The sequence below is a fragment of the Solenopsis invicta genome, chromosome 10 (assembly GCF_016802725.1).
Source record: "Solenopsis invicta isolate M01_SB chromosome 10, UNIL_Sinv_3.0, whole genome shotgun sequence".
NCBI classification, from domain to species: domain Eukaryota; kingdom Metazoa; phylum Arthropoda; class Insecta; order Hymenoptera; family Formicidae; genus Solenopsis; species Solenopsis invicta.
Genome location: NC_052673.1, coordinates 11251622 through 11274962, shown reverse-complemented (window position 1 = coordinate 11274962; position 23341 = coordinate 11251622). Strand labels below are relative to the sequence as shown.

At 35.7% G+C, this 23341-nt stretch overlaps 1 protein-coding gene across 2 annotated transcripts in view; it reads right to left on the bottom strand.

Moving 5' to 3' along the window:
• LOC105195484 (arginine kinase) overlaps positions 1–23298 on the bottom strand; it is a 28474-nt gene extending 5176 nt beyond the window's left edge. Inside the window, exons 1-2 of one of the 2 annotated variants that reach the window (XM_039453965.1) lie at positions 3577–3972; positions 1570–2366 (exon numbers count right to left, since the gene is read on the bottom strand). In XM_039453965.1, coding sequence (XP_039309899.1) covers positions 1570–1610 — 41 coding nt within the window. In that variant the 5' untranslated portion in view covers positions 1611–2366; positions 3577–3972. Of the gene's footprint in view, positions 1–1569; positions 2367–3576; positions 3973–23144 lie in introns of those variants that run through there. The other variant, XM_039453966.1, reaches the window with a different exon arrangement.
• Between the last annotated feature and the right edge of the window lie 43 nt (positions 23299–23341).

The window sequence follows — 23341 nt, the reverse complement described above, 5'->3', positions numbered from 1 at the left end:
TAGAAAAAGATAGTAAGTTAAAGTTACAGAAATTTGTTAATCTACATTAGTGCAACAAATACCTTGCTTTAGTCATTCAATAGGTATGCAAGTTGCAATTAAAATACCTAGAATGACAAAATCTTAATGCTCCTAAAACTGAGCGATACTTCGACAACCAAAATCGAGAGAAACCGCTTTTGTACCAATGTAGATTATCTGTAATCTCGATTTAACTTTCTATCTTTCTCCATTTTCTAAAATTAGAAATAGAAAGAAAATTAAAAAGAAATTTCAGTTAATATACAATCTGGTGCAAACAAAGTACCTTATTTCATTAGACCAATAGATATATAAAAATTGCAATTAAAATACCTAGAATACGACAAAATCTGAATGCTCCTAATACTGAACAAAACTCCAGTAACTAAAATCGAGAAAAATTATTCTTGCACCAATGTAGATTACCTTTAATCTCGGTTTAAATTACTTTTTATCCTTTTTAAACCTACGCAGAAAAAAATTGGTATCAATTTAACTGAATTCATTGTTTCACGTATAAGCAAGAATATCAAATCTTGAAAGAATTTATAAATGTTAGACATTTAAACGAAATTTCTTCATGTGAGCAAATTGTGTCTGTATAAGATTACCAAAAATTCTTTCAAGATTCGATATTCTTGCATATATATAAATACTAAGTTTTTTCTGTGTAAAAATTAGGAAAGAATAGAAAGTTAAAGAGATTCAATTAATCTATATTGGCCCAAACGGAGGCCCAAACACTTGCTGTCGTAAATTAATAGATACAGGAGATTAGAGTTAAAAGTAACAGGGGCAAGCAAGTTGCAACATTGATATAAAAAAATGTTATGAACAAGACGAAAGTATAAAAAGGGATAGAAATTTGTAATGACCGTCATAATAAACTTCTATTTTTTTTATGCTTTTATATTTTGTTCATAACGCTTTTATACGAGTACTTACCAGTGTTACTTTTAAGCCCCGTCTTTCCTATACACAAATCGCAATTAAAATGCTTGAAATAAAACAAAATCTTTTTAATGCTCCATCAATGAAAATTAACTTTAATCTCCATTTAACTTTCTATCTTTTTCTAATTCTAAAAATAAGAAAATGATAGAAAGCAAGTTAAAGAGATTTCAGTTAATTTACACAGGTGCAAATGGGATCCTAAGTATCTTGCTTTAGCACATCAATAGACATACACAAATCGCAATTAAAATACACCTAGAATAGAAGAAAATCTGAACGCTCTTGAAACTGAGCAATACTTCGACAACCAAAATCTGGAGAAATCGCTCTTGCACCGACGTAGATTAATTTTCATCTCGGTTTAAACTTACTTTCCATCTTTCTCTAATTTTAAAAATTAGAAAAAGATAGAAAGTATGTTAAAGTGAGATTTCAGTTATGATTTACATCAATTCTACCGATCTACCGAGATTTCAGTTAATCTATTGAAACGAGATGACCGGGAAGGAGAGAGGGTGAGGGGGGGGGGAGGCAGATGAGAGAGAAAGAGGCGGCCTTTCTCATCCCGCTGAAAACTTTCTCACGGATACGTACTCGTCGCCCGACGTGGTATCCTTCGAAGTACATCCGCCCATGTCGCTGCGACGACGAGGAGACTTACGGCGATAAAGACGACGCCCCTGACGAGCGAGTGACGGAGACGGGCGGAAAGAGAAAAAGAGAGGGACAAAGATCGCGCGAGCAAGCAAGGAAAATCGAAGAATGGTCTCGCTCGATGGTTTCGTCCGATGGTCAAAACCCCGGCGGCGCAGGACACGCGCGAAACCCAGTCTCTTTCACGTATCCCGAGGGCTTGCACACGCGACGACGTTCAGGCGGGCCGGACTCGACTTGGGGCGAGTGCGCGCTGCTTCCGGTGCACGAAACGGCGCGAGGAAGAGAGAGAGAGAAACGCGGGTGTAGACGGAGAATCGTCGTGACCAAGTGCAGTCCTTCCTCGCGGCAGGCGAGATTCCACCCGGATCCTTCCGTCCTTTATTCCCACGTTGCTACCCCCCGGTAGATCGCGCGCTGCGCCTCCCCCGCGGCCGTGAGAACGAGGAAGACCCTGATGATGAAGAATTATCCTCGGCCCAGACTCGCACTCGACGAGGGTGGCTGCTGCTCGCGGTAGGTCGCGGTGGGTCAAAGGTCGCGGCCGAGAGACCTTTCTATCGTATTTACTGCGTTTCCTCCTTCCTTTCTCTCTCTCCCTCTCTCTCTCTCTCTCTTCTGCTGCCCTTCCGGCTGCCGCTGCTGTCGCTGGACGCTGCCGCTGTCGCCGCCGCCGCTGCTGCTGGTGCTGCTACCCTTTCGGCTCCCGCGTGTCTCTCCTCTCCGAGCAGAGTGATCTACTGATGCACGAGGTGGTGTGGTGTGCTCGCGTTAGCTCTCGCGTTAATTTCGTCTCGCTCACGTTCGCGCACCGACACGCCGGCTACTTCCCGGGAACGAGCGCGATTTTTCACGCGATGCCCTCAGAGAGGGGATGACGATTCTTTCAACCGTTCCAAACGCGTATCTCGCAAAGCCGAAAACTGGCGGATTTGTGCAAGAGATTTGCGAGGTGAGAAAGAGACGTCGCGTACACGACGTTGTGAGAAAAGTATTGACTCTTATCGAAAAAAAATTTTCTACTGGACACGATCGTAACAGCACAAGATATCGAACGAGTATTGTGATATTTTACAAATATTGCGAATATTCGTACGATATTTAGAATATTCATATGATATCTTGCGCTGTTAGGAGAGTTGTTTCTAATCAATTGGTTTAATCACGATTGAGCAAGCGAATTCTTGAAAAAGAATTCGGTTGCTCGACCGTGACCGAATCGACCGTTCTTGAATCATTAGAAGGCGCAATCAGAGTTATTTCTATAAAATTCAACAGCTCGAACGAAGCGCAACGGATAAACTAAACAATCGCACAATTAACCGGTGACGAAATTAATGCGAAAGGGATCAGGGACACTCTCTCGCGGCTCGCGGTTATTATCTTAAAAGTAAAGGGGGTCACAGCACGCATTCCCCGGCTCGTAATTTCGTCCAATCGAGCGGGCCCCCGGTTCACCCACCCGCGCTGTGTAATTCGAAGATGATATAATACGCGTAATTACACACTTTGAACGGGACGAGAGCCGGCCGTCGCATCGAATCGCACGCACTCTAATAGCTCTAACAGGTCCACACTGATGTCCGCTGCAACGACACGACTTCCGAGGAGAGGGGGGGAGATTTATCACAGATTCGCGACGTTCGCGGGGAAGGGGCAGGGGAGGGGGAAGGGGGGGGAAGGAGGGAAAAATCGGCGAGCAGCAGCCTATCCAGTCCACCAATCCAATCTCACTCTACGTTCCGCGACTCGACGAGAGACCTCGTCGGCGTTAAAATGCGAGCGGGGAAACGGCGCGGGAGGAAAATCTCGGCCGCCGGGGGGTGAAAGGTCCCTCGGTCCCGTTCGCGGCGCGTTTGGGGAGCGGGAAGGAACGAAACGCCGGGTGTCGAAAAACGCGACGCAGCGTGGCGAAACGAAACGGAGAAAAAGCAACAGCGTCACCACCTCTCCAGAAAATTTCTCGACGAGGATCAAGTTACGTTCTTCCGCAGTCCTTTTCCTTCTCTCTCTCTTTCTCTCGTCCGATTTTTAGCCGGACGCGCCCTTCAACTTATCTCGCGACGCGAATATAAAATATACATATAAATATATCTATATATGTATGTGTATATATATAATTTATATTACGTGTTGATGCGTGTGCGGGCGTGCGTGTGTCGGTCAGTGGCGTAGTGTGCGTGTGCGAGAAACTAACTGGCTAATTTGTGCGCAGATATATATATAGATATATGTATATATATATATCGAACTTTCCTTGAACGGTGAACGAGAATTTTGGTTAGGTGTGTGGTGTGATGTGAACACTACAGTCTCTACGCTATCACTAAGCAGCAGGCGGCATTCTGCGTGCCGCGATCTCTCTCTCTCTTTCTCTCTCGCTCCTAGCCCCGGCTCTTTTTCTCTCGCTCTCTCGCCCCTCGGTTTCTTATCTCCGTCTCCCGCGCGGCCGGCACGCGCGTCCCTCTCGCTCGCTCCCTCCCGAGCTCCCTACTCTCTTCAGGGTGGGGCACGCCGCCGTCCAGCGGCAACAGAGGATACCCGGTCGATAGCACGCACCTACACCCACACATACACGTACAACATCCCGGCGGCGGCGGCGGCGGCGGCGGCGTGGCTCACCACCGCGAGAGCGGGGAAACTTACGCACACGCACGCGTACGCGCGCGCGGACGCCGCGCCGGCACCGTGCGTTCGCCCTCGCGAATTTTCAGACCCCGAAAATTTCCACCTCCGACTTTCCCTACTTGCCACCCCCTTCCCTCTGCCGCGCGCATGCACTCGGCCGTCCGTCGGGATATTAACCGAGCGGTAACAATTATAATGTCGAAAAATATATTTACGCCGGTTGGAATTACACGTTGCAAAACACGGGATTTAATACGGTTGATGCTGCGGCACGGACGACCTCGAGTAACGCCGACATTTAATATCAAACGCGCCTAACGAGCGTTGCAACGGTGTGTGCACGTGTATGGAGATGATTTAATTTAGCAGTAGGTTTTATTAATGATTTCGCAACGCGTTACGGGCCGCGCCACGATGAAGAATTCGGGAAGGAAGCGGGAGAAATTAATCGTTCCCAAGATCGATATCTTTTTCGCTGTTGTCAGGATTCAAGTGTCACGAAATCATTGCTGGAGTCACGCCTGCACAATAAAGATCTAAGGCATTTTGCGTTAACCCTTCACGATCCAACGTCACTTTTCGCTACATTCTTACTTGGTCCATACTCAAAGAAATTTCTTAAAGTCAAAAAAATTTGTTTGAATCAAAGAAATTTGTGCATTGCTATACGGTTGAAGAACAGTTTCTTTGATTTGAAGAACATTGTTGGTTGTTCCTTTTATTAGAATAAAAGAAATAGTTTGGATAGCAACGCATTTTTTTGTAAAGAAATATATTGTTAAAACTAGAACAGAATTATTTCTTACATTTATCAGTACTTTCTTTGAATTAAAAAAAATCATTTACTTTAAAAAAGGCTAATAACGTTATTTCTTGAAATCAAATAAATTTTTATTTTCCTTAACGGTATTTTCATTTCTACTTAAAAAAACTTGGTTAAAAAATGATTTCATCAATTTAATTTTCTCTGGGTACTTTATACTGTTTCTGACTGGATTTTTTGAGCTCTAAAGAATTTTAAAAAGTTTTTCTAACATTCTAGAACACGATTTCGCAATTGTTTAATCCAAAACGTTTTTCATATTTTTTTGTACGTATCCGAATTTGAGGTAGAATAATTCAAAATTGAAATTTTATCTGCGCTGGGAAAAAAATCGTTAAATTGATTAAATTTTTTAATTTAATTAAAATTCTTTAGTTTAAGTATTTATGTATTTAATCCAAATGCATAAAATATTTAAACTTTAAATATTTATATATATTTAACTTAAATACATAAAAATTCAATTAAAATTCTTTTAAGTATTTATGTATTTAATCCAAATACATAAAATATTTGAACTTTAAATATTTATATATATTTAACTTAAATATATAAAAATTTGAACTGAAGAAATTTAATAAAGTTGAAAAATTTTGTCCAGAACTTTTTTCTCAGTGTAGGTCTTTGAAGTCTGTTGGACCATGAAGGGTTAATTTAATTTAAATTGGCAATTATTTAGCAATGACGACGTAATTGAATTGACGAAACGTATATTAAAGTAAAGCGAAAATAAAGACACTTGCAAAACTGCATTTTCGTTGAGAATTTACAGCTTCCAGGAGAAATCTGTACCTCGCGATTTCATTGCAAATCTCGCCACTTACAAACATCTCGACATCGAAATCAAATTGCAGCAACGAAATGTCAGCTACTGGTATTTCGACGATTTAAACGCAGCTTAAGTCGAGCACGACGGGAAAGTCGCAGCACATTAAAGCGCGGCTGCTGCAATCGTATTCACGAGATCGATAGCATCGCTAGAGCAAATGCTCATATCTCGATGTTTACGCGTAACTCGAGCCTCCGGCGGCGTCAACCGTCTTGAACTGACGTATGTAAAGTAGCATTTCACGACGAGACTAACGCGCTAATAATACATGTCTCCCAATATTGTTGGTAACTATAAGTAACTATATTGAAGTTAATAAAAACTAATAGTTATTAATGCAACAAGGTTTAACAAGTTTTTCGGGCTGCTAAAGAACTGACAAAATCTAAAAGTAGTAAAAATAGAAATAATCTTTCAATATTGCTATTGATTTATAAGTAAAAATAACGAAAAGTAAAATTCTGTTAATAATCATTGCTGTGATTAACGATTTACAGTTTTCCATAAGAATTTATTATTTTATTTTTGAATTTGCTGTTTATATTTTTGAACATGCTATTTATATTTCAATTGAAGATTGCTTTAAGATTTTTTTTAAACATCTTCTCTTTAAAATGGTTTTCTTCATAATAACAAATTAAAAATTTACATTGTATCAAAATTTACAGTTACACATACATTAAATTTTATGTATTTGTGCAACTTAAAAATACATTAAATTTCATGCCATTTTTGACAGTGCAGATATGCCCATTTGGACAATGTTATTTTTAGAACTTGTCTAATAAATAGTAACAGTGAAGGATTATTTTATTACTTTAGCCTTCGTCATTCCTTAATAAGTTAAAAAAAAAAAAAAAAAAATCAGATCCAATTGGCGGATCTTGTATTCATCCGGATATCCGGACGATTCGGGGCCTCAAGTCCCAACGCGACCACGCGGCACTGACGTGCGTGGTGGGTGGCAAAATTGTCGATTACAGACCGGATGGACGACGATGGAGGTGTGACAGACCGTAAGATGTCATTTCGTTCAATCAGCTGTGCATACGCCGTTACATCGTATCGTAGCTTTTGTGCCTCCTCTCCCTCTAACCCGAGGACACGGAATGTGACTTTTGTCACGTATCATGCTTTCGATATTCGATGTTACACCTTCCTTACACTGAGAAAAAAATTGTTAACTTGACTAAACTTTTTCAGTTCAAGTATTTATGTATTTGACTCGTGCCTATTTTCACCAACACAGATTAACTTTGATCTCAGTTTAACTTACTCTTTACCTTTCTTGAGTTCTAATTAGATAAAGTGTAAGTTAAACCAAGATCAAAGTTGATCTACATTAGCGGAAATGAGCATTACATAAATGCATACTTGAATTTTAGTTTAGGTAATTATATATTTAACTTAATTAAGTTAAAAAATGTAGTCAAAAATTTAGTCTTTCTCAGTGTACGTATTCTTATCATGCAGCTATAAATTTTAGCAGCCCATTACTTTAATCAGTGGCGATTAAAAACCGCAAACCGACGTTCAAGCTCAACTTTCACTTATCTAATAAAAATAAATAAAAATCGAGCGCTTGACACTTTGTTTTAATATATCTTGTTTTCTTGTTATACACCTTGAGTCAGAACTTTAAAATTAATTTTAACAAATATAAAAAAATTCTTCAATAGTTCTTACATATACTTTGACATCACTAAAAAGCATTTGTATAATTATTTATTGAAAAAATGATTGTTTAGTAGATAATAGTAGTAGACAAATGCTTACACTTATATAAATATTTATTTTTTAAAGAAGCATTGCATTGCTTCTACCAATTCCTGAAAGTTGTTGCAAAATGAACCTTATGCAACAATGGCTTTCTTCTCTACAAATATTAATTTATTTTTATTGCTCCTGGAGATATCACAACCGTCTTAATCGTGATCCTACAAGCTCAAAGTAAATTCTTTAATGTGTATATTTCATAAGCTTTTAATTATGTTATTTAATTATAATTCTTAACTTTTTTATTGACACGGGAGGATTAGAAGATTTAAATTATGGAATACTTTCATCAATTATATAATTGGATGTTGGAGCTGACACTTTTTTTTAAAAGTTTTACATACGTTAAAAATCTCGATATACATTTTTATCAAAGAAATGTTAAATTAAAAAATGTATATGGCATATTATCTGCCTTTATTCTACGTATATAAATGTAATTAATTAGTGCTATTAGTTTTTTTAAAGAAAAATTCGCAGATCAAAAAGTTGAATCGTATGTACAGTGTTAAGTATATAGAAAACATCTCATTTTAATTCGAATGTTTTATCAGATTGGCTTTCGTCAATGTTGTTTAAACTTGAATTTTGTTATCTTTCTAGTTGAAATACATTAATGTATTCGCTGCTCATAATTAACGCATATTATTTTCTCAATTATAAAATTCATACATATTCTAAATAATATGTTTAGTGCTAAAGACATGATTCGACCGAGCCACGCTAGAATAATAGGCTAATCCTCTGTCCACCATTTGCAGGAACGTGTTACTCTGCGGAATTATCATCGTTATTGTAGCCGGAAGCGAGAGGCGGCGATTCAAAAGACTCGTTACTGCGCCGCCTCGCGACCACCACTTCACTGCCTGCCTCTTCAGCCTCGTAGAGAACATTCAAAAGACTTGAGAGGATTATGAAAGGGCGGCCAAAGTGTCATCAGCATGAAGAAAGCAACCGTGATGTAAATTAAACGCGACATGCAATTTTCCTCAAAACGTGTGCGTACATGATAACCATTTGCAGAAAGGTCCTCGATCAGAATCAATTGTGATTCAAGCTAAATGTCCAGCACGACTATATCAATTAATTAATAGTTGATTATTTATAATTACTATATGTAACAAATTACTATATTTATAGTAATTAAAAATATAGCAATTAAAAATTAATTTAGACGCACTGAAAAAAAACCTGTTAAATTTTTCAACTTGATTAAATTTGTTCAATTCGAGTATCTCGTATTTAAGTTAAATATATAAATGCTTGCACTGAAGAAATTTAATCAAGTTAATCAAATCAATTTTTTTTCGTGCATAAATATTTCTCTCAAAAATTTAGCCGCGAGCAAATTCGAGAAATAAATTTCTCGCGGTGTTCTTACTCTTTATCTTGTTTAGAAAGGAATAATAGATATAACTTATCGAGAGAGGCGCGTGTGATAGTGATCTCGAGTTCTGGGATCAAGTTCCGCGAGTCTTCAGACACGATAAAATTATCGCGACACCGGGTGTTCGACGGTGAGAGAGATAACGATTCGTTTAGTGCATTTTTCACGAGTACAATCGAAGATAATAACGATGTGAACCTCGGACGAGACACGACAGATTACACTGACGGCAGGCCTTGCTTCAATCGCATTTTTCGTTTATAACGATCGTAATATCTTACGTAATGATTTATTTCGTCTCGCGAAAACGGAGAGTCAATATTTGAACTTCGCAAAGTAACGACGCCTTACGGCAATTAAACATTACTTCTCGTTGCAACGTTTTATTTTTGTCGTCTTAATTACCTTTCGTAAGCAATTAAACAAAATTTCGCGATAAAGACTACGTAATGGGTCAAAAATATTCTCCGCTTCATTTTTTATGCAAATTACCACAGATACTATAAATGTCTTCAAATATAAATAATATTAATATTTATAAGAAATATAATATTAATATAAATATTTAATGAATATAATATTACATTAATATTATTAAAGTATAATTAAAGTATAATTATGAATAATATTAATAAAATTTACAGTGACAAAAGTTTTATATAATTTAAATTATCATTTTTATATAAATTACCATAGATATTGTTTTTAAGTATCTGTAATTTTAATAAAATATACAGTGATATGATATTCTTTTAGACATTAAATAATTATAAAAAATAAATAGCTAATTTCAAATATTTCTCAATTTTGCAACTTCGACAATTTTGAAAAATTCTTTAATATCATTTTCGTTCATCATGCATGTGTGTGTGTGATACTGCATGTTATTTAATTTTAAACAATTAATATAAGTAACGTAATCGACAATCGAGATGATTCAATTGCAATAATTAAAATCTATAAAATCAGTGACGGCAACGCTGCATTAAATATTGACAATGAGTAACTAATTATAATTTAGTAGCTACTTATAATTAACTGTTATTTATGCGAGATGCAAATCTCGCAAGACTGGCTCATGTTTGCGACGTGATGTTTGCGCAGACTATTAAGAGGACCCAACTGTTACGAATCGTTACAATTCGTAATCTAGATCGGTAACACGGCAATTACAATACAATTCATTTGATGAAAAAATGAACAATAAAAAAACTCGAAAAACTCGCACGTTTATGAACCTTTCAAAAATTCAATATTTTATTTGCAAATTAAATTTGTATGAAATATCAAACAGTATTTTTTATGGGAATGTATTTTTTTCTTTTACATAAATACAGTTAAAAATTATTAACTTTTTAAATTCTATTCAACTTTTCATTTTTTTAACTAGTTCTATCAAATTCTGAAAATATGAAATTTTTAGAATATTTTACATTCAGTTTCCGTAATTGTACATAAATTTATAATTTATTTAGGATTTAAAATAAAAGCACTTAAAAAATAACAATATGTCTGTCGCAATTGTCACTTGCTTTGCTGTAATGTTGGATTAATTTTGATCGCATTAACATAAAAAGAATGATTTTGTTTAAAAAGATTTCTGATAGCAATATTTAAAAATAATTTTCCCAAATTTTTCAGGTAATTATAACTTTTTAAAAATAAATTCCTGTTAACAATTTATCCCTCATTTATTACTAGTTTTATAACGTATATAATATTTTCATGACCATTTCTCTCTAAAATATCACATTTTGTCCGCGCTTATATAATGTTCGTAAACACAAGATTCTCTTTTTATATTTAATATTCCTCGAGACGATAAGACAGAAGACTCTCCCCCGCCATCGAACCGTACTATATTCGCGACGTGAAGTGTCCAGTCGCCGGATGCGAGCGTTTCAGGCCAGTTCCGCTTAATTCCGTGAAGGAATAGAGCTGAATTATTGCGGATTCCGAGCGAGCGCACTTCCGCGATAATCGTGAGGCTGCCTCCTCCGCGATGACGCATAGAACACCGTGAAATTATGTCGGCCGAACGTGCATGAATTAACGCGCCATTTGCGCGCCACTTGGATCCGCTTTGCATAATCCTCCCGCTTAAGCCTAGTGTTCGTCCGAGAGTAAGTTCTGGGAAGCAAGAGTATAAACGAGCAAAAATATGCGGGAATAACTCTCTGTAATATGCCACGGCAATTTCTGGTGCGATATATTTATCCAAAACAAATATGAAATCGAGAGCGACTCTCCCGTTAGTACTTCGAACACTAATTATTATAGACACTATCTTTGGACTTAGCACCACACTGAGAAAAACAAAAGTCGAAATATTTGCAAGCAAATGTTACATACTATTGAAAATGCCATGTTGTTTATTATATTTTTAAGATAAACATAAAATTTAATTCATCTGTAACTGAAAAGTACGTACAATGAAATTTAGTGCACCTTTGACAATATTAAATATTTTTAATGTATCCGCTTGAAATTTGCTTCCGTTACATTTAATTTTGCTACCTATTTTTAATAGTGTACTTAATATTATAAGGATAATGGTAATTATTGCTTACAAAAAAAATTTATCTATGATGACGAAATATGTATACCTTATTTTTCTTATTAATTTGGTTTATTTGCTAAGAATAAAATTCTATTATATTCAAACAAGGATTTTGATTTTTGCTTGCAAAAGAAAATCTGAAAAAAAAAGAGATCTCTATTTCTCTTTCGCGGAATTTTTTTATTTTTGGAATCCTACCTCTTCGCGAGATTACACGTTCGCGTGCGTTATGCAATCGCAGTTGCAGAGCTATCGAGCTCGGCGAGGTGTGAGAGGAAGACAAATCGGTATTCTAACGAAAAAAGAAAAAAAAAAAAACTCGGAGATACGCAAATCTCGCTGCCGTAACGATTATGCGCGCGCGAACGCGAGCGAAAAATTAATTGCGCGATCAATACCGGCGAAGCGTATATGAAGGGGTTAACTCCCGAGTTTCCTTCTCGGCAGAATGCCCGTGACCCCACATGCAATTCTTTATATATCGAATTCAGGGTCGCGAGAACTTTCTCGCGAAAATTCACGGCAAAGTTTCTCAGTTTTCCATCGTGAGCGGAATTTGTAATTTCCCGGATAAAACTCGAATCGGATTATAATTATTAAATTCAGACGCGCACCTTTTGAGATTGTAGAAGCGGGAGTGCATTTAGAAACGTACGTATAATTTATATAATTTTTAATAAAGCTATAAAAATGAGATAGAAATTCGAAATTAATGATGGATTATACAAGGTTTCCTAAACTTGTGTATCGCGATCCATTTCTTAAAACGACAAACATCCATGACTCATTCAACTTTAAAAATTATAAAAAAGTAGGACGAAGTAAATTAATTATATTCAAAAAATAAATTTAAAATTCACGCTCGATACATGCAAATCAACAATTAAGTAAGATCAGTCAAGGAGCATATAAATAAGTTAAAACAAAAACAATACTGATATGTATTAAATCTCGATTTTCGTTAAAATATATGAAGACATGTATGTATGTTTCTGACTAACTTGTTATTCTTCAACATGAGAAGCATAATTAAACGTTCAAAGCATAATTAAAGCATAAATATAATGTTCAAAAATAAAACGCAAAATCGAATAAAGAAAAAATAAATGCAAAAAACCGAAATATAAAAAAAAAAACAATGCGAATACAGTACAAATTGATCAAATCCAGTAGCGGTATAGTGATCGTATCTTGTTAGGACCATGTGTAGATTACACATCCGTCACTAAAGTATAAACAATTATTAAATCCTCTTACTATTTTATATTTTATTATAAATATAATTTTGCAAATATATCTCTCAAAACATAAGCTATAATAAGGTATGAAAAGTACACTTATTTTCTATCTTTTAATATTTTTGTCGTCGCGTCGAAGCGAATAATTTTCACGTACCAAGAATTTAATGATCGTTTATTTCAAAAATTTGGTTTTAATATCTACCATAGTACTGAAAAAGTTTTCGCGACCCACGCAGCATCGGCTAATGGATTATACTTTGCTAATGCGACATACTTTGAAAATCCCTGGATTAATGGTTCCTTTCAAATGAAAATTTCAGTTCCGCAAAACTGATTTTGCCAACTACGAACTCGCGATTGACGTAAGCTCGCCCTTCGGGAAGGACGGATGGAGGACCTCTCTCCCGGGGAAAACTTGGATCCTGCGAGATGCATCTATTGATCCATGCACTCGCGCAAGCGGCTCTCTGCAATGTCGCGCTATCTGTCGACGACTGGTTGCAACGTGAGAAAGGGTACGACTACTCGACCGATAAAACGACTATGATTCGCTTACGATTCCATCAATCGACAATTTCACGTATATGCTCTCAACTTTTGACCAGACTTCTCTCTATTAATTTTCAAAAGAATAGATATTAAAAAATATTGGGCACAAATATATATAAAAAAAAAAAAAAGAATAAATGGCAATCGTTTCCAATCTCTTCGAGAAAAATGCTATTTTTCGAAAAATCTATGCGAGTTTTATTAAGGATTATAATGAAAAAAAAAGAATGCACAGAAGAAACGCGATCTTGCGAAAGATATAAAATTATAAAATTATTACATATAAATGCGGAAACGGAAACCAAATATTCTAGCGATGTTTGCGAGATACGCAATAGATTACAAATCATTGTGGAAGAGAGATAAATACAGAAACGAGGAGCATATCCTCGAAACACAAAATGTTCTTCATACATGAAAAATAACGTTTCACTCCTACAAAAATATTGTATTTCTACATTTAAAAAATGCAATATTGTGTAAATTAATATATATTTTTAACTGAAGTTAACGACTTAGAAAATTAATGTAGTATTAAAAGTTATGTTAAGATTAAATTAAAAGTTAATTTCGAAAAGCATTATTCATATTAAATTAGAAATTCATACATTTTTAAATTATTACAAACAATTATAAGATAGATCATCAAACAACTTTAATATTTTATTTGTAAATTAAGTTTATATAAAATAACAAAAAAATATTGGTTTTTATATGGAAATATATTTTTCCTTCCATAACTTTTTTCTTTTACATAAATTTTTATCTTAAAAAAAAAAAAGGTTAATAAATAAAAAATTTCTGTTGCAAAAATAATTATTAAAGTTAAAAATTAAGTTATTTGAAATTAAATTAAAGGTTATTAACTTTTCAACTTTATTTAATTTTTTAATTGGTTACTAAACTCTGAAAAAATGTAACGCTCTTGAATTTTTCATATTAGCCAGTACTTTAAATTCTGATTTCTGTGAGAAACGCTGAATAAATTTTTGCAATTCGACGTTAATGACGACGGGAGATGGTGATAGCCTAAACAGAAAACAGTTGGCAGTCACGGCGCGACCGTTATGCAATACGGAAACCTGGCGCTCTAAATCCGGCGGGTACACGCAAAGCTACAAATTGAGATCGTAAACAACACGGGCTTCTGCTGGCCACGGACAAACCAATTTATTTCTGGACAGACGCGTCTCTTCCCGCTAGAGATCGTATCCGCTGCACTTGAATGAAGTGCAATTCTATCTCGCGGGTCGTGGCATTGTAAAATAAAAAGCTACAAGAGCCAAAAAGCACGAATCTTGCGACCAATCTGTTACAAAAACGCAAGAATTTTTTTTATTCTCCGTGAAATTACATAGAAATTCAATTTATTTTAATCAAAAGTTCAATTTTGTCCAATCGAGCGTTATTTTTTTCGAATTAAATACACAATAGTTCAAATTGCACCATTAGACAGCTGAACAGATTTAAAATTCTACTATAGCTTCTACTGTAATAGTAAGGCCAAGGCCACACGCGTGCGTAAAGCTAGAAACGAAATGAATCTTTATGAATTATTCGGAGACTTTATAGGCTGGCAGTATCACACAACCATGAATCTTATTCGATACTATTATCCATCACATTTCATCGATAATATCGAGGTGACGGGAAGTTGACAACGTAATAAAATTATTCAATTTACCGATCAGTAACTAATCAACGATTACAATTATTCCGCTGACATAAAACGGATCGTAATCAATGGCATTCTTAACTCGAAACGTTTCATTCTTTTTTTTTACGTCGTAAAACATCTAATAATGAAGATCCCGTTAATCCGACAGGTGCAAAAGTAAAATGCTTTGAATTTAAAATTAGTAATTGCATATGTCCAATTAGACACTTCTGCACGGACAGAAAGATTTCATTGGAATTAGTATGCCCATTTGACTGACGGTTGTTTCATCGAAACAAACATATACTTATATAAGATATTAAAACGTTTGAATAAAAATGTTATTGTTTCATTCAAACGTCTATTATTTAAGGAAAAAAGCACTTTTTAATCGCACCTATTGATTCCAACATTGGTTCGTTTGGACCATTCCAAACAAGTTTGTTCGGATAAAATAAAATTTATTAAGACCAGAGAAATCGTTTTCTCTGTTGTATTTAAATATACAATTGTAAAAATAAACTATAATTGAAAATACGACATGATGGGGTACTCCATGTATGTCGTTTCACCGCGTAACTAATAATAAATGCAGTAATATTTATCGCGTTTATTATTAGTTACGCCTAATTTTACGGGTTGGGAAAATATCGTCGACTCCAAAATAACCTCGTCGACAGATGTTTGCCCTTTACGGTATCTTCTCGCGTATGTTATATCAGTGAGAAGATTTAAAATTGCACTTGTGTGGTTACGCTGCGAGAAATTATACATAAACATCTCGACGTGATCACATTCACACCTATATATGCTATATTACGTTATAAATAAGTACCATTATAATACTTGAGATGTTATGAACAAAATCTGATTTAATAAATAATTTAAATATAAGTAATAAAGTATTAATTTTGTAACCATTAAATATTATATATAACCAACTATATTAAATGTCTTGATAAAAAATAACCTATATAATGGAACAATTAAAAAACGTGAAAAAAAGATGCAAGGAAATCTCTGATAAGATTTTTGTATTTTTAAATATACAATTCGTATGATTAAAGAATCAATATGCTGATGATAAATTCAGTGATAATTTATTGATAAAAAAATAACCTAACAAATAATCTAGATAATATAAAAAAATCGCTGATAATGATAATCTTTGTATTTAAATGCACAATCGATACGATTAAAAACCCAATTTGTTGATGCAAAATTTAATTTCCGGTATTATATTATATCGATCAAAAAATGAAACGTTTCAAGTGTGTGATATCACGTATAGACATCTGCGATTACGATTCTTCGTCACAGCTGATTATACGGGGTGTGCCAACGGAGATAATTATTCTAATTAAATCAAAGGAGAAATCAAATTAAAAAGTACGAGGAGTAACTTCGCGCTAAACTCTTCCGATCACGATCGATGATGTACTCACGGATCTAATAGATAAAGATTTTGATTCACGCCTCTCGCCGAGCTCCTCTGTAGGCACGTCAGCGTGTCAGGTATAAAAGTGACTATAATGTGCAGGTAGGAGGCGAGTCACATCTGGCCTTAAAGAATCGAGAAACACGTCACTCGATAATGCGCTTGCCTGTAACGCGACATAACCACGTGGCATATGCAAGTGGGTAAGAGATGTCGCAGATATAATACCTTTCGCATGAACGCTCGAATACATTATTCGCGGTTACCAAACGATTAATACGAGTGTATTAATAAAATGTAACAAATTGTACGTTCTAGCTTTAATGAGTTTCTTTAAAATATATATTCGCGTCACTTAGAATAAAGATTTCTGTCCACGTTTGAATAAAATGTATGATTTTAAATGTATTCGTTAAATGAAATTAAACAACTCTAATAAAAATTCGGGTATAAATGTCAACATTTTGAATTGCGCAGAAAAAAAATTAACATCAAATCAACAATTTATCGTTTCATCGAAGAGCAAGGGTATCAAATCTTCTTGAAAAAAATTTATAAATCTTTAAACAGACGATTTGCTGACACGAAGAAATTTTATTTCTTCATATAAGCAAATTATATCCGTTTAAGAGTCATCAAATTCTTTCAAAAGGGATTTTATATTGCTCGTATATGAAACAATGAATTGCTGATCTGATGCTTGTTCTGTGCGAGTATATACATCATCTTTCATGTTGTTTCTCAAGGCTGAAGAATGAAATTACATGTTACTCTTACTTTTTAAATATATTGTGTCAGTAACAATACGTTGTGTTGTTAAACATGCCCACAATAGAGTTTCATGTATCGTACAGCTACGTGTACATGTAAAACTCGTCTAGATTTACGTCGAAGGAACGCCACCGATCGATAAGTGAAATCGAGCCATCGCGAATAGTCATTTCTGAGCGTGCCACAGGGCGCACATAAAGCTATATCGAGAGTCATAGATGTATATTTTTAACTATACAGTGACACAGTGCGTAATGTAGCATAGAATGTGAGTCTCGCCGAGATTTTTTAATATTTAAGTTAATATTTAGTTTAAATTTTAATATAATTAATAATTTAATTATATATTCGCAATTTTTATAATTTTTATGTAAAAATATGCTATTGTAGCGTGTAACTCTCTGTTTTCGGCTGATTTGGAAGCCCCTGCATAAAACAGTTTGAGATTTATCAACTACGAGCTTACGTAATTGCCTCGCCGTTCTTGCGCGGATTTATACATGGGCGGCTCGCGCGATCTGTCAATGTACTTTCGAGCGGAAATTTGCTGCAACGCGCCTAACAATTTGCATGTTCGATCAGCGTGCCGAGCGATCATGATCGAACAACGGGACGGCGAGACCGATATCGATCGTCACCCGGAAGTGGGATGCGCCGCGATCGGAAAGATTTTTCCCTCCGAGAGGAGTGGATAGATTAAAATCTCGTATTATTTAATAGCAATTTAATTATTTACAGTCTGAATTTGTAATTCGGATAGATGCACTTGGAAAAAAAAAAGTTTATGTTCAAGTACAATATATTTATTTTAGCATCATTTCCTTGATTTAAATAAATATTTCCAAAGTTTAAAAATAAATTATACTAATATTCATTTACATCAAGAAAATAATATTAACTAACGTTAAAATAATATGATACATTAATATGTTAAAAATGTTAAAATATATTACTTGATTAAAAAAAAATTTTTTTTAGTGTAGATGCGTACGGTTAAATTTACATTGCAAACTGAATCCCTTCTTGGCAAAAAAAGCTGAAGTAGATAAATTCTATTGTATTCTGTTTAAAACTCGAATTCTACTAAATAAATTTTTTTTAAATTCAACGTGTTGGGGAAAAATGTCACGTAAATTTCTGGTCAAGAGGGAAAGCTATCGTAAATGATATGATAACGAAATGTGACGCGTACAACGATCGATCCGTGTATTTTTAACTTAATACATCCTTTCGTCGGCGACCAATGCAGCTTAAATGACTTTTTTTAACCGTAAACGATTGACGTAACGTCGCGCATAGCTCGTTTAACGACTGAGAACTGCCTTCGTATAAATGTTTGCGCGTCGCTAATTCATAATATTAGCCACGATGATGGGTCGGTGAGCTGTCGAGTTAACTCGCCAGGCACAGCGTCGCAGAACGCCGTTGCCGCCCTCGAATAAACTTGCAGATGCGTAACAAACATCCTCTGCTGCATGCACCGAGTCGAGAAATGCTCCGTGCACACCAGGTATATTGCGCGACAATAATCGCTGCAATAAAAACTACAGTGCAAATACAAGTTAAAAAAAAAAAAAAAAAAAATAAATAAATAAATAAAATAGATGTACATCAAGACGATAATATCAAATCGCAATTAAATGGTATATGATAAATAAGTATGATGTGTTCTCATAAGAGCGCGCGATCAAAATATCGGGCACTGCGGCAAATTAGCGGAAGCTTTATGCGAAATTGCGGATTTCAATTTCCTCTGTCAGATGCCTGGAGCTACTGTAAGTTTTGCAGGTCTATTCTGCAACTCCTAACGAGTTTCGTTATCGTTACAACGACGTTGCATAGCCTTATTTTTATCATGCATCCTATTTGCGCAACGACGTCGTAATGATAACTGTGTCATTAATGTCCATTTCCATCAATGCAGATTATCTTTGATCTCGATTTAACTATCTTTTTATAGTTCTAAGAATTGGAAAAAGATAAAGAGTAAGTTAAACTGAGATCAAAGTTAATCTACAATGGTAGAAATGGATATGAGAGCTACGGAGAATAGGCCTGCTGCAGCTGCGTTCTGTAACTCGATAAGAGTTCAGTACAGTTATATTTATATCGTTTTACTGACCGTATTGTCTTTCAGAAAACAAAGGACAAATCTGAAAATTTTTAGATTTTTTTCTTACATTGAGAATAAAAGTTATTAACTTAACTAAATTTTTTTTAGTTCAAATATTTATTTATTTGACTTAAATACAGAAAATACTTGAACTTTAAGCATTTACGTATTTAACTTAAATACGTAAATACTTTAACTGAAGAAATTCAATCAAGTTAAAAAATTTAATCAAGTCAATTGATTTTTTTTCTCAATGTTACCAAACCAATTTAAAAGATTAAATTTGTCAATTGTTTCTATAAAAATTTATTCATTAGATATTAGAATGCTAATTAGAAAATAATTTCCCATAAAATAAAAGACAACAAATTAAAATGCAGAATAAAATTAACGTTTGAGAAAATCTAAAATAGCTATCCGAAATAAAGAATTGTCCTTTAGGATAAAGGACATATGGTACACCGTAGTTGTACTACTATTGCACAGAAATTATACATAGCAGCAAAGCTGCACAAATGACAATGTAACGATATCGAATTGTTTCATCGTTTTTATTAAACCCGCTTAAACGATCTATAATTTATAACAGAATTCAAGACGAGTCATATTTTTTAATAACCCAATTATGTCCGAGGAAGAAACAATTGAATGTTCTACAAATAATTTCAAATCAAATTATAATTAGTTTAACAATTTTTTTTGATTCTATAATTATATTTATGATTTGATATATAAAATAATAAACAGAATTCTGTCGCAAATTATAAATCGTGTAAAGCGGACTTTACACAAATACAGGCGCTGGGCTGCTGTCACAATTACAAGCGTGACGATCGCGAGTGATGCGGACTTGTCATGCGTTATGTTCGTCGTGTTTAAATCGCGCAGTCATTTCTTGGAATCCACCGGCAAACGTCGGCCCGAGTCCAGTCACCGCGCGATGACACGAGAGGAGCCGTATAAAGCCGCTATCATTATCATCGATCGTGCATAAGAAACAATGGCATCGCGATCGTCCGCTCGACCGCGGACGAGCGAGCGAGATCGGGCGTTTCCTGATTCGATAGAGGCGCGTGTTACGCAAACCACCGGGTTTCGCGTTTTGCATTATCGAAGGCAAATAACGTAAAACATCGAAATTTCAGTGTTGCGAGGACATTCCACAATAGCGTAAACATAGCCGTAAGTGGTAGTAAAATCTTGCAAAGGCGCACAGCTGCACGTCCATCGCTACGAACATAAATTAACTCTAACCGCGGTATTTCTTATTTTTAGAAGTAGAAAAAGATAAAAGGGAAGTTAAACCGAGGTTCCAATTAACATTTGTGAAAACATTGGACGTACAACTGCGTCTTACAACCACTTGCGACTACGTTCACGCTATGTTACCGTAGAATGACCCTTCAGAGTGACCTGTAAAACTATTGTTATTTTTACCAGTGAATTTCCTGGTTTTACTTTACTCTCCGTACATTCTCTTCGTAAATATATAAAGCCCGTATTAGACTACTAGGAGATTAAAATTCAATCAATAGGAGTGAAACGGATTGAAATTAGAATTGTTTAATCGAACAATTCTAAAATTTTTTAATCATAAACTTCGAAATCTAATTTTCAATTCGTGTGTAATCCTCAATCTCCAATTAGAATTTAATCAATCAGAATGGTTTGCAATCATTCAATTAATGAAATTTTAAAACTTTCAATCTCTAATGTGTAATCCAAGTTTTATAAAATTCAACAGACTGACACGGATTTAAAAATAATCTAACCACGGTTGTACCATTTCAAGATTACGTTTAAATAAATTATTTATAAACTGTTATGTTTATTATGAATCTTTTTTATGTAGACAATACAGATAATGTAAATTTTCTACACTGAGAAAAAAAATTGTTAAATTGACTAAATTTTTCAACTTGATTAAATCTTTTTAGCTCAATTATTTATGTATTTAATTCAAAATACATAAAATACTTTAATCAAGCAATTATATATTTAACTTAAATACACAAAAAATATTTGAATTTAATCAAGTTAAAAAATTTAGTCAACTTTTTTTTCTCACAATCAGTGTATGATTCAAAGACTGTTTACATAGATGACGTTGTTTACATTGCATAACGTAATTATTTATATTTTATACGTAAACGTTCAACTCTGATTCCGACAAATAAATTTTTGCATCGAGAAGAAAAATTGAACGTGTCGACGAACTTATACAAAAAAATTTCTTTGCTTTTTTTCTGCATGGTGACCATACGTCCTTTATTCTAAAGAACAATCCTTTCAGGTAGCTGTCCTCTAGATTTAATTATTTTTTCAAGACTTAATTTCATCCTTTATTTTAGTCTTTTATTTTATGGAAAATGTTTGTGTAATTAACTTTCTGATGTAATACTAATGAGTAAAATTTACGGAAACAATTAAAAAATATTTTTTTTTGTTTCAATTAGTTTGGAAACATGCAGGAAGAAAACTCTATTTTCAGACTTATTCTTATTTTCTCAAAGAAAATGTGGCCACCGTATGCACGACCCTTGAGACTCGATGTAATATTGTTTATATGACGTCAGAGGCAAGAAATGGCATGCAATAAATTATCTGCCACGTAGAGAGCTTTATTCTTTACTTATCCCTTAAAAATATAAATTTCGTAAGCTTAAAGTCTATAAAATGCACGATAAATTGAGACATCTGTTCGATTTATCACTTATAAAAATGTGAAATAATTCTTGAAATTACTTTTAAAGGAAAACTAAAAAATAAAGGTGTACGTAGCAAATAAGTGCGTGTCATTTTTGCATCTGACGCCATATAAACAAGCACCACAAAAAAAACAGGGTCTTAAATTTGCAAAAAAAAGCTGCTCGATATGGATCCAAGCGGCAATTTTCGAGGTACGCTACCGACGTCGCGCCTTATCGATCCTTATCCTCTTACGTAAACGCCTTTATTCTCCCCCAAATTTCATCTCGACTCGAGCCGTTACCGAGCGGCAGAGCCCGAAGCGGATCGATCTCGGCGTATAACAAAAAGAATTTCACGGTTGTGGCGATCTCGAGAGAGGCTTCCCCGAGGCCGAGTCAGCGACGCGTTCGATCGTTACAAACGAAAGATCGAAACCGACACGATCGGATTCCCCGGCGAGGTCATCAGTCCTCGGCGCCACACGGGCAAGCGAGAGAGATAAATCGTGCCATTACGATTCGCGTTTCCAATCAAACCAATAAGGATTATTGGCGTGCCGGGTGTCAGATTTCGATCTCGGTTATCGGGCGATCCTAACCTTGATAGCCCATAGAGACGACGCGACGTGATTCACACGGGCAGAAGGCCCGCCACCAGACGGAAAGCGCCGATCAAAACCGGTAGAGGCGCAGAGCAAAAAAAAAAACCTCTTGCGCTTCCTGCCGTTTGTCTGCGCGAGGGGGCGGTAGGATTCATCCCAGGCCGAACCGCGCGATGTCTCTCGACTCGACTCTTAATCCTAAACTCCGTAAGTCGCAAATAGCAGTAGAAACGCTCGCGAGAGTCGATTCCCGCGACGGGCAATTGACCGACCGGCGACGAGAGAAACCGTCGGTCGGCCAGTTTCACGGAAGATGAAAGGGACGGAGGGGGGGGGGACCGGATCTACGGATCCGCGATCGCGTCTCGAGGCTTTCGAAGATCGAGGGGACGACGTGACGCGGCGGTCAAAGCGGAATCGGCCATCGTTTAGCGGTTCTTGCGTGACTCACCTGGTGATGCACGAGCAACGACGAGAAGCGAATGCGACAGCAACGATGAGAGATCGGAAGGCGATCGGGTGGCGCACCTTGATCGGAACGGCGACACGTACGTGACGCGAGTCGGAAACGAAGTGGCGCGGTACGGCGCGGCACGGAATCCGTTCGCTGTCCGCGAGTGCCTCTCCTCTCGGCTTGACCAATCGCTG